Source organism: Cucurbita moschata, unplaced genomic scaffold, assembly GCF_002738365.1.
Source record: "Cucurbita moschata cultivar Rifu unplaced genomic scaffold, Cmos_1.0 Cmo_Scf00022, whole genome shotgun sequence".
NCBI classification, from domain to species: Eukaryota; Viridiplantae; Streptophyta; class Magnoliopsida; order Cucurbitales; family Cucurbitaceae; genus Cucurbita; species Cucurbita moschata.
In genome coordinates, this window is record NW_019268538.1 from 4,025,999 (window position 1) to 4,038,772 (window position 12,774).

At 33.6% G+C, this 12,774-nt stretch overlaps 1 protein-coding gene across 3 annotated transcripts; it reads left to right on the top strand.

Moving 5' to 3' along the window:
* The first annotated feature begins 3,939 nt into the window (after window positions 1-3,939).
* On the top strand, window positions 3,940-8,036 carry LOC111459380 (two-component response regulator-like APRR2). Of its 3 annotated transcripts, none has more exons than XR_002713287.1 (11): window positions 3,940-4,084; window positions 4,496-4,575; window positions 4,805-4,871; window positions 5,016-5,062; window positions 5,322-5,399; window positions 5,485-5,997; window positions 6,159-6,299; window positions 6,527-6,855; window positions 7,134-7,202; window positions 7,319-7,396; window positions 7,479-7,511. XR_002713287.1 is itself a non-coding variant. In XM_023102258.1 (11 exons), the coding sequence occupies exons 1-11, from the start codon at window positions 3,955-3,957 to the stop codon at window positions 7,638-7,640; spliced, it is 1,620 nt and encodes a 539-aa protein (XP_022958026.1). In that variant the 5' UTR covers window positions 3,940-3,954; the 3' UTR covers window positions 7,641-8,036. The 3 variants fall into 3 exon arrangements, 2 of the variants coding, with proteins under 2 accessions (XP_022958026.1, XP_022958027.1); XM_023102258.1 differs by having other exon boundaries at window positions 6,527-6,781; window positions 7,479-8,036; XM_023102259.1 differs by lacking the exon at window positions 4,496-4,575 and having other exon boundaries at window positions 4,063-4,084; window positions 6,527-6,781; window positions 7,479-8,036.
* The last annotated feature ends 4,738 nt before the right edge of the window (window positions 8,037-12,774 follow it).

The window sequence follows — 12,774 nt, forward strand, 5'->3', positions numbered from 1 at the left end:
TTGAAATATATTGACCGTGACTCGATTTTTTTTACGCGCGTGCTTTGAACGATCCAATTAGAATTTCAAAACTAGGATTTTGGTTCTAGGCACGTACTGATATTTTTATACGCTGTATTTCTTCAAAAATTGGATCGAAATTATGGAATTTAAACATTTCACACATCGATGTTGTCGAAAGGTTGACTAATAGAGGTACAAGATTTAAATGTTGATAATGATTTTGTTTTATTGGTTTGTGGCCATAATGAGTGTGAAGTACTTGTTAAGCTGCTTCTGTAGCGGCGACTGGGAGGGTCGTAAGGTATTGTAATATATCATTCCCTTTTACTTCTGTTGCCGCAACTGTGAAATTTTTTGCAACGAATTTATCATCGAAGAGCAAACATTAGACAACAAAAGTTGAGTTTGGTGCGATGAAAAGCTAATGTGTTTTAACGAGATAGGTGAAGTGATTTGTCACCCAGCGCCGTTGGCAAAGATATGCTTACCTGCCTGTGATCTTTTCTTGGCCCCATTTCCTCCTTTGTGGCCGACTACTTCACCGATTTGCCACCCTGGCCCAATAAAATCAAGCCTTCATGTACCCTACGGTAGTGGAAAATATTTTGCATGTGCCTCTACTAAGAAAAAATTTTCACACTTTTATAAGAGTGTTTTATTTCTCTTCCTAACTAAGTTGATATTTCACAATCCACCCCCTTGGGAACACAACTCCTCGCTAGCACGTCGTTCGGTGTCTAGTTCTGATACCATTTATAACAGTCCAAGCCCACCACTAGCATATATTATTCATTTTTGCCTGTTACGTATTGTTGTCGGCCTTACGATTTTAAAATGCATCTATAGAGAAAAGTTTTCACATCCTTATACAAAATGTTTTGTTCCCCTCTCCAAACACTTTTACTAATAAAGATTAATTCACCTTAAATGTACAACTTTTTTTATTCTATATTTACCATGTCAAAGAGTTGGACGAAAAAACAACTATTATCTATTTGAGTCAAATTTCTCCCTAAATTATGTATCATTTTAAACCATATAAGCATCTAAATTAGATTAATAAAAAACATTGGCTATAAGCCAACTTTGTCATCGAATTCTAGAACTTTAGTTAAGCAAATTCAATGAGTGGATTTCGTATAATGACGAGGACATTTTGTAGCATTGTTCCACAAATGAAATGACATAACTCCATTTTAACCACTAATATTTTAGATTTTAAATTTTCAATCGAATTGATGCGATCATTATACTATATTCGAATGGAATGAATGAGATCGTTCATCTACTTGAATAAAGTTTGAGAATTAGTTTAAGTTAAATTATAAGTTTAGTTCTTTACCTTTCATGTTTATTTGTAATTATCTTACTTGTTCCCTACATTAACGAAATTGTTTACTTCCTGCAAAAACACTTTCATATTTGCTAGGTTTTGACTTTAAATTTTATGTACAACAGATCTCTCGTGTATTACAAAATTAACAAATTATTAGATATAGAATTGAATTTTGTGTCTAATAGGACAAACATAAAAGTTAAGGACTTAAATTTATAATCTTACCATTACTTTATTTTACGTAGGTAGAAGAGTTGGTTCAGGAAGATTCACGAATAGATCGGTACCCGAGACTGGTCAACGGAGATGGAAAAGAAGTATGTGAATGACAAGGTATGAAAATATTTTTTCATTTCATTTCTAATTTCTTATATAGATTAAGATAACCTTATCTATAAATAAAATCACGATGACTAGATAAGGAACTCGTCCAACATGCACCTAACTTTCCTACTTCCTCACGAGGTTGTGGGTTTGAATTCCCGACCTCACGTGTGATTTATTATTCTAAAAAGAAAAATACGTATATTATAACAATATAAATATGGTTAATTTTTAACTTGCGATGAGTTGTGCAAAATTCTATTTGTTTATGTAAGGGAACTTCTTCTCTCCGAACCACGTAAATATCTTGGTATCTCTTTGTGTAATTCCGTTCATTGTGGTTGTGAATACATTTGTTCCGCTTTCAATGCACAACAGTAATATACTCCAAAATGGAGAAGGGTGAGTCATATATATGCTTGATCGAATTATAGAATCGGGTTTTTTTCTCCATTCTCATGCTATGTCGACTTTCTTCCATTCATTTAGTTTTGAAAAATGACGAGCCGAAGGCAGTAGTTTCGTGACATGACGCTCGTCCACGAGGACATTGTAGCTTAGGTGGTTAATAGAAAGAATGAAAAGAAGAGGTACAAGATTTAAAAGTCCATAATTATTCTGTTTTATTGTTGTGTGAGGTAGTTGTTAAACTGGTTGTGTTGCGACAACTGGAGCCTGTAGGGGTATGAGGTACTCTAATATTATTCCCTTTTCTATCTTTGCTTGCCCCTTCCCACCTCGAGAAGCCCACAGTGTCCACTTCAAGATCTCTTAGCGGTGAGATATTGTATTTATTAGTTATGGAATATATCTTCGATATTTATTTTAATTTTTTTATGATTTAATTTATAGAAATTTTATTTTATTTTCAATATTTAATTAATTTATATAAATTGGTTTTAAAACGTTTTTTTTTATAATTTATTTATGAGGTTATATTTAATTATTTAGTTCTTATGCTTAAAAATATATACATATATATAATGTCAAAGCGAGTGGGTAAAGTAGATGGCCACAAGTGAGTCATATATATACTCGGTTTATTTGGACTAAGTCTCTAAAGTATCTAAAATGACATTTTTATATTAAAAGACGATTGTTTTACGTAATTTAAATTGCATGTCGACTAGTTTGTATATCATTGAAACTAATTTTATTAATCACAAACAACTTTTTTCTATTCTAAATTTATCGTTAATATTATTTATTAATATTATTTGATTTGAATGAAGCTCCGTGCTAAATTATACGTGATTTCCTTCACAAATCTTAACATAATTAAGAAAAGGGAGCTCATAAATAAAATAGAAATCACAATATTTAGAGAAATGTGCATTTAAAACCACAAGGGAATCATAGAAATGAGATGAATAAAAACATTTGTTAAAAGCCAACCTCTGTCAGCTAACTTCTTAGCTTTTAGTCACTCAACTTCAAGAGTGCATGTACTTTAATCAACACCAAATTTTTTAGAGTTAAGCGAACCACGTGTTTCAATTTTAACCATCAATATTTTAAAATTTAAAATTTAAATTGAATTAATATCGATATTATTAGATGATAAAAGTCCCACGTCGCCTAAATATTTAGGAAATATCATGCATTTATAAATAAAAAATACTCTCTCCCAGCCCAAACAGCATGAGAGCTTATGAAAAAGGACAATATCATACTTGGAGAGTGTGGAGTGTGTTGTTAATTTAGGGTGGAAAAGGTAAAATATCTCCATCCAGCCGAAATATGAGGAAACCACTGTAGTCTCTTAGGAAAAGAGAAAGAGTCCCCATGAAAATAACTTACGACGACGTAAGAGTGTTTGTCGACGTTGCTAATTCCTACATTTTCCTCTGTAAGCTTTCCTCTTCCATGTCACTTTTCTTTGAATTCTTCCAATGTTTGAGCCGAACAAATTATTCGACATGTTTCTTGATTGCCATGAATGCAGATGTATGGTCAGCACTCGTAAGGATCCGTACTCTCTCACAGTTCCGGTCTCTTTCGATGTTCTCTCTTTCCGTTTCTTTTTATTATTTTTATTTTGTATTTATGTAGATGCAGAGGCTATGATTCGGCCAGAGGACGAGGCGAAAGCATGATTGAGGTAATCTCCAAAGCGCCTTCTCTAATGTATTATCGTTTTCTCCAAAATGTCTCGCTCTTGCACATTTGTGAAATTTCGATTTCTGTTCGTTGTTTGTTGTAAATATGTTGAAATTTCCATTTCAAATGAAGATGATATGAAGATGTATGAGTTTTTTTAGCAGTGACCTAAGAAACTAGCCGAGCGAGCTATGGTTTGCACTGCCGACGATTTACAAGAATGGAAAGACTTTCCTAAGGGTCTGAGAGTTCTTCTCCTTGATCGGGACGGCCACTCCGCGGCCGAGATAACATCAACACTTGAGGAAATGGAGTATGTTGGTGAGGAATTTTCGAACTCCCCTTGTTTTTTTCATTTAAGATGTATTTTTGTTAGAAATCCTCGTTCGTTGTTATAAGGCACTGTTGCTTTGCTATCTTCTTCAATATTCAAATGTATTTGTATTCTGTTTATACCTTTTTAATGCTAATTACATGTATTGTGGGTGAGTTGGAGTTACGAACCGATCGAAAATGCACTTATTTTTACTTTCTAGGAAGACTTTAGAGTTTCATGGTTTCTTCCGGAAAATGTGTGTTTCCAAATATTAATTTGTTGAAGATCTGAGTTCTTTCTATTATGATGCCATTTCCACGTCTCTCTGTTCCTTTAAGAAGTTTTCTTTCTAGTTTCTTTTCTATGATATAGAGATTTCACTTCTGTGTTGAGAAGTTTCACTTGGCATATTGCAGTCTGTTACTGTAGTGATGAGAAGGAAGCTTTGTCAACAATTTTGAACACACCGGAAAACTTCCATGTTGCAATTCTGGAGGTATGTCTAATCACTTTCAGAGAGGAACTATGCATGTACACCATAAATCTGACTCCTTAAGTTTGCTTGCTTGATAATATCCAGTTCTCGTGATGATTGGACTAATCAGTAGCAATATTAACTTCGTTAAATTCTGCTTCAGTTCTCTGATCACTTTTAAATTGTAGCTCCTCAATGTTCTTATAGTAACATTTATCTTTTTAAATTCTTGGATCCATCTCTGATTCAGATGTGCAAAGGAAATTATGATGAGAGTTTTAAATTGCTTGGAAGTTCCAAGGACTTGCCAATCATAAGTAAGTTAACAACCAAAACTGGTTTCTTCTCAAAAGAAAAAAGACGGTTTCGAATAGCAAATTGTTGGATGTTTTTGAAAGCTTCCTCCAACAAACTTTACGGTTCCTGATCTGACTCTGAGATTATGTTGTTCTATGGCACAGTGACTTCAGATGTTTATTGCCTAAGTACCATGATGAAGTGCATTGCAGTAAGAACTCCAATCTGATTTCTCTTTAACCGACCGTTTTGGTAATTCTAAAACTGGACTTTAGTTCCTTTCAAGGTTCCTCAGGGACCGGTAACCATGTATGTTTTGCAATAACTGGTTTTGGTATCCACTTTTCTTGTTGGTTTGAGATACCAGTCTCTAAACAAAGCTAGTATCTATAGTTTTTATTTGGTTTCCAGCAGAATTTGATGCTCAGATTATAACTATCTAGGGATCTAGATTTACAATTTTCGTTTAGCTTGGTGCAGTTGAGTTTTTGCTGAAACCACTCTCTGAGGACAAATTGAGGAATATCTGGCAGCATGTCCTTCACAAGGTATTTTTCAGTTCTGGAAAACTTTGCACTGCTAAGAAAACATCGAATATAATGAGAACATATTGACCAACGATGTTCTGAGAAGGCATTTTCCAGTACACCGAAGCCTGAAGTAGACTCCGCAGCATCCTTGATGCAGCTCCAATTAGAGAGTGAAGACAATAATGGAGTTCTGGAAGATACGGAAGTTCTTTCTTGGATTCAAGACGTTGTATGGGAGCAAGAGAAACCAGAAGGAAGTGGTATATCTCAACTGAACCAGGGATCATCGTTGCAAGGTTGCTGGGAAAGTGAAAATCAAATGAACTGTCCAATGGAAACAGATAGCAGTGACAAAGATGTACAGTCTAACTTCATCGAAACTACTTCACATGATTTGGTTTGTGAAGACACCCTTCAGGAGGGCCAACCTCGATTATCTGGCAAGGTAATGCTCGAAGGAGATAGGAACTTTGTAGTTGGCTTAAACGCAGAAAGCGACCTTTATCTTCCCTTGCAGAATAAATCTGGCGTCAAAAGTGGTCCTTCAGCCGCTGAGCACTCAATCCAAGGATCTGATGTAAACCCTTCAGCTAGTTCCAAAGCGAGGAAAACAAAGGTAATTTGATTATCTGATACGAAAACGCAAAATTTTGAAAAGTGCCTTCTATCTGTATTGCTCTAAGGTCATATATCTAGATTACAAAACTCATTCAAATCTTTGAACGTTATCATGTCTATAAATATATGTTTTCAAATGCGACTTCTACTGTCCATTAGGTGGACTGGAGCCCAGAGCTACATAGAAAGTTTATTCAGGCAGTCGAACAGTTAGGCATAGATCGTGCAATTCCTTCCAAAATACTTGAGTTGATGAAAGTTGAAGGTTTGACAAGGCACAACGTTGCAAGTCATCTCCAGGTTTGCCACCTAGGCTTTTTGTTCCCTTAGATATTAAACTTGTTTCATGCACTTGTTCATATATCCTACAAATTCATGTATCTATAAGTGCATTAAACTCGTTTAATGTCTAACATGTTCTTCTAATGCTGTGTTAACTTGCAAAATTAAGACCGTATTGATTTTTCTGTTTTCAAGTATAAAATAAGTTTCCTCTTTTCCTTTTCCTCTTTATGTCGTTTATGCAGAAGTACAGGATGCAAAGGAAACATGTGATGCACAGAGAAGAAAATCCAACAAGATATTCAATGCAAACCAATCACTCCCCACCAATCATGGCTTACCCTTCTTCTTATCCTTACTGTGGAATATCCATGTCCACCGTCTATCGAACATGGACGCAGACCAATGGCCATCCAGCTAATGTCAACATGCGGGGTCCGCCGCCTGATTATCGCTATTGGCCGCAACCAGGAACTCAGCCATGGAACTCTTATGCTGGGGTAACGTTTTCCATTCTTGGATTTCATTGTGAAATAGCGAGACTCCATCCACAACCATCCAAATTAAAAACCTTGTACGTCAATGCATTAGAAAAATAGTAACATGTTTCTTTGAAAAATTCATTGTTCTCGATACGCGTTAGGTACAAAGAAACAAGAAACAGAGTGATTTTTTCGAAAATTCTACTTTTCTTGATTCTCAAAATTCATGTAATTTTTTTTTTTTTTTAAAAAAACCAAAATCTTGATGTCACTAACCTGTTAAAGCTACTGGTCTCTAAAAACAAACAACACGGTAAGATTAAAAAAAATGTCGTTTGTGATAATTGTTGTTCAAACTGATGTTTTTTAGATGCAAGCTGATGCATGGGGTTGCCCTGTGATGCTGCCTTCTCGTGCTCCATATTTTTCATATCCTCAGGTGAGAGTGTATTTTTTTTATTTTAATTTCTTGCAAGAGTTCAACTGAAAATAACTTTTTTATTTTGTGTAATCATGGCAATTGTTATTATTATTTTATTTTTTGCCATATTGCAGCAAAGTTCATCATCACACAATGTGTATACAGCAAATAAGAGCTATGGCACGCCTCAAAGTTCATTTGATCTTCAACCAGTAAATAAAAAGGCTTCAAAACTTTATTTTAGCATTTGTAAATAATAATAATAATTAATTCCAGTTTTTTTCCTTTTTGTAGGATGAGGAGGTGATTGACGAGATTGTAAATGAGGTAATGAGGAAACCACGGTCATCTCTTCCATTGGGGCTTAAACCTCCTGCAGAGATTCTTGTGGAAGAGCTTCCAAGGCAAGGAATCTCCACTCTTACACCTCAAATCAACGCCTTCAATCCTCCCTGATCCCACTCTCTCGACCTTCTTACTATAAATATGTTTGGGTTATATTATAAAATAAATTTATGTAATTTCAATTTTTTATTTGAGGTATCATTCATAATTTTTAAACTATTTTTTTAATTTTTAAAAAATTTATCTATCCAAACTTTTTAAACGACTCATTGAAAAATCTACGAAGAGCAAACATCAGACAAAAAAGTTGAGTTTGGTGCGTTGAAAAGCTAATGTGTTTTGTATTAGATTAGTTTTGACGAGATAGGTGAAGTGATTTGTCACCCAGCGCTGTTGGCAAAGATATGCTTACCTGCCTGTGATCTTTTCTTGGCCCCATTTCCTCCCTTGTGGCCGACTACTTTACCATGTCGCCACGATGGACCAATAAAATCAAGCCTTCATGTACCCGACGGTATCATATGCCAATTATTGTTCATAACATGATAATATGCTAGATTTGAATGGAAAACATTTTGCATGCCCAGCTAGTTAGTTACTCCACCATTCGGAGTGTTAGCATCTGAAGTAATGTAATAGCGAATGAAGCAATGTAGTAGCAGATATTATTCGCTTTCGCTTTGACTCATTACATATGATCCTCAGCCTCATAAGTTTATAAGAAGAGGTTTTCACACTTTGTAAAAAGTGTTTTATTTCTCTTTCCAACCGACTAAGATTTTATAATCTACCTCTATGGGTACCCAATTCCTCATTTGCACGCTGCTCGGTGTTTGACTCTTATACCATTTGTAACAGTCAAAGCCTACCACTAGCATATATATCCATTTTGACCTGCTACGTATTGTTGTTAGCCTTTAAAACATGTCTATTAGAGAAAAAATTTCACATCCTTGTACGAAATGTTTTGTTTCCCTCTCCAACCCACGTGGGATTTCACAAATAATTTTATTAATAACACTTTTACTAATACAGATGAATTCATGTTAAATGTACAATTTTTTTTATTCTATGCTTACAATGTCAAAGAGTTGGACGAAAAAACAACTATTATCTATTTAAGTAAAATTTCTCCTTAAATTATGTATCATTTTAAATCATATAAGCATATAAATTAGATTAATAAAAACATTGGCTATAAGCCAACTTCGTCATCGAATTCTAAAACTTTAGTCAAATTCGATGAGTGGATTTAGTATAATGACAAGGACATTTTGGAGCATTGTTTCACAAATGCGATCGACATAACTTCATTTTAACCACTAATATTTTAAATTTTAAATCGAATTGATGCGAATAATGTACTAATATTCGTACTATATTTAACTTTTTTTTGCTCTCAAATCATATAATATAAGTATCATTAAAAATAATTTTTCGGCTCATACTAAAATTTGAATCACACGATTAAATATCAAATAAAGTTTTCAACATAATCACGGTGGACACTCGTTAGTCTCGCAATTATTTATTTATTTAATATTTTTATTTTATAATTTCTTCAATCAAATATTTTCGAGTAATTACCCTAATTAATGGCTTTTGTTTTTTCCTTTCTTTATCATAGAGCTTTACAAAATTCCACACGGTGGTGCCACGTGGATAGATATTTCCCATTTTGTTCATCTGAAGACCAACGTCAACCACCCTTCTCTTTCTTTAAACATAATTTTGAATTAAAATTAAAAACCCCAATATTTAAATGAAATTAAAAAGAATTTATATATATATATATATATATATATATAATTTATTTCGTAGCAATTTATATGCGCTATATTAAAAAAATTTATATAAATAAAAAATGAGTAAAAAAATAATAAGTGAAGTTATGAAGTTATCTGGACAGTTGAAACATTGACATTAATAATATTAAATTTTTATTTCGACGATTAAAATAAAATATATATTTTAAAATATCGAGAACCACAAGAGTAGAATCTGTGGGCTGGCAAACCATGGACGTAAAAGAAGAATTGAAAAACAACCGTAGTCTTAGTTGCATCTATAGAGCTATGGTTTTGACATAACATCCTAATGACTCCAAAACCCCTAAACAAACAATACACCAAAACGCTAAAATTCATAAATTCTATGCCCTCCTTCCCCTTTACTTGGAAACAAATCTGTCTTTTTCCGCAATCTTGCTTTGATTTTTTGAATCTTCTTTCAGATCAATTTAATGTTCAGATTTGATGTATCTTAATTTAATATATATCCAAAACCTTAGCATTTTAGATTCCTTTCCCTAAGTTCTCTTACACGTATTCGTTACACCAATTTATTATAAATGGTATCAAAGCTAGATATCAAGTACGATGTGTCAACGAGTACGCTAAGCTTTCGAGTAGTATGAATTGTGACATCCCACGTCGGTTAGAGAGAGAAACGAAACATTCTTATATAGGTGGAAATTTTTTCTTAAGATACACGTTTTAAAACCGTGAGGTTGACTACGCATATAATATTTAACTATCATACTTACTCTTTTAGTTTCATCAAAATTTGTTCTAAATTTAGACAAATGTTACCATTTTTTTCTTGTTAAAATTTATAATCATGTGGACTTAATAAATTATAAAAGAGTACAATAATATATATATATATGTGTTAGGAATCGCGATTCTTCACGTTGGTATGATATTATCCATCTTGAACATAAGCTCTCATGGCTTTGTTTTGCTTTGGGCTTCCCCAGAAAGCCTATTAGTATTTCTTATTTATAAATTCATGATTTTCCACTAAATTGACCAATGTAGACTCACTTCCAATAATCTTTAACGGTGTGTGTGAGATTTTAAATAAAACACAACATTGAGATAAATATTTTTTAAGATTATAATTTTTGGCAAAGTTATTTAATGATTGGCTCAGTACACCAATTCAACTTAATTTTGTGTTAAAGTTCAATCTTATTGAAACATTGTAAATTTTAGAAAATTTACAAGAAATCTCTACCAACACGCTACAAACTAACCTTAAATAGCCTAACAATCTTACTATAAGAAATTTTATTTTTTCCAACAAAAAAAAAAAAGTTGAAAAATATATATCCCGACAAAATATTTGAGTCGAATTATATATATGATGTAGGCATATTCCTCCTCAAATTTAAATATAAGCAAACCACAACATTAGCTGACAACCTCCGCATACATCGAAGTTACGTAATAAAATCGGTAATATATATTGTATATATATAATTATTAAATTGTTTAATATTACCTCATAATATAAATAAATTCAAACTAGTAGCCAATTATTTCATAATATTTATTTAGTAAGTTTCAACGTGCACATCTTATTTGAAAGTGTCGTTAAAGTAGATAAAGATTAAATTATAATGTGGTATCCCAATTTCCTATCTTTACTTTTTTTGTAAAAAAAAGGTTATTATTTATGATCGAATTTTTAATTTTTTTAATTTTTTTAGTTTGATTAATTTGAGTTTTATTCCACCATCACTGTAAATGGCTCCTAATTAATTTAATTTACATATTTAATTTTCTGATATGAATCAAGAGACATCAATCATTCAATATGCTTTAATGAAGAGCCGAAGAAAATAATGTTGAAATTATCAAAAAAATATTTCAATTCATGCCACCTTGGAAAAGAATGAAGTTTCATGTTTTAAAAATTTTGGGTGGATTATAATTTAGAGTTATTGTATTTCATTAATGTATTTTAAGACTTTTAATTTACTCTATGTTACAATTATGGTTAATTATGGCTATTAAGTATGAATGTTACAACTCTTTGAATGCCTTTTTATTTTGAGGGTGTATAAAGTCATGTATGTTGTATTTGTAAGAGACTTGGAAATTATATTAAAAGAAGCCTTTGTGCTTTTCTTTAGTCCTAAGTTTTTTTTTGCAATTCTATGTAGTTTAGGTTGCACGTAGAATCATTCAAGCTCGACATAATCAATCTTGCTTGTGGAGTGATTCGAATCTCAATAAAGTGTTCTTGCGTTGAGATATTTGATCAACAAGAGTCATTCAAGCTAGACATGATCGATCTTGCTTGTAGAGTGATTCGAATCTCAAACAATGTTCTTGCCTTGAGATATTCGATCAACAAGGTAATCCGAATCTTATTCTCCTTGTATTGATTCCTTATCTTATCATTTTCCCTTCGAACTTCCCCCTCAATACTTTAAAATTCGTTTGTTAGGGGAAGGTTTCCATACCCAGGTGTTTTGTTATTCTCCCTAACCAATGTGGGACATCACAATCCACCTCCTTTGAGGCCAGCATCCTCAGTGGCACTAGTTCCTCAATTGCGATGTCTCACATTGGTTGGGAGGAGAACAAGACACCATTTACAAAGGTGTGAAAACCTTACCCGAACAAATGAGTTTTAAAGCCTTGACGGAAAACCTAAAAGGGAAAGCCGAAAGAAGGCATTATGTGGATATGGGGGAGGTAATTTAAAAAAATTCATAAAACTGATTTTTTTTAATACAAAGACTTGGTAAACAATTTTAATAGTTTAGTGATAAAAGTTTTAAATTTAGGAATAAATAAATGAAATGGATTTTTTTTTTTTTTTTTTAAGAAAACATTACACGTGTNGATCTGTAGAGAGTAGGATCAGAGAAAGGAGAACCATCAGCAGTCAAGTGTTGAGAAACAACCATGGTCTGAATCATCTGGTTCGTCAGAGCCTGATTTTCCATCGACGTCATCATGAACGTCTGAAACATCTCCGCTGAGGGCATGGCTAATGGCTGGTTTAGTGGGACTGCTGTACACGGGGTTGGATCCGATGGGGCCTCCTCGGAGAAGGGAGTAGTAGGGGGTGTCTCAAGCCGCCTTCGGGCCTTGGCCTTCATTCGGCGTCTTTTCGATCTTGATGGCTGTGGTACTGTCCCCTCGCTAGTTTGGGGCATATCCCCAACCTCCTCCTGAAGTTCAGGTTGTTCCTCTTCAGGTGTTGCAACCGAGGTGTCCTGAACTTCCTCTCTTCTTCCCCTTCTAGGTCCTGGCCCTACGTACGGTTCGCGTCTCTTTGGTGCCATTATCTACCAGGATAACACAGAACTATGGTCACAATTCATTCACAACACATCTCTTAGGTAATGTGCGATATAATGCCCTAGTCAGTCATGGTATGCTTTATAAATACTAACTTAACCTTTGTCTCCATGTTTCCGTCGCGTGAGAACGTCTGGTCGTGAGCG

What these genes read in the sequence shown, in the direction of transcription:
- LOC111459380 (XM_023102258.1), top strand. Translation starts at nt 3,955, where the DNA reads ATGGTTTGCACTGCCGACGATTTACAAGAATGGAAAGACTTTCCTAAG. An exon ending in TCCATGTTGCAATTCTGGAG is followed by an intron (nt 4,576 to 4,804) that starts GTATGTCTAATC and finishes TCTCTGATTCAG; the next exon opens with ATGTGCAAAGGAAATTATGA. An exon ending in GTTCATTTGATCTTCAACCA is followed by an intron (nt 7,397 to 7,478) that starts GTAAATAAAAAG and finishes TCCTTTTTGTAG; the next exon opens with GATGAGGAGGTGATTGACGA.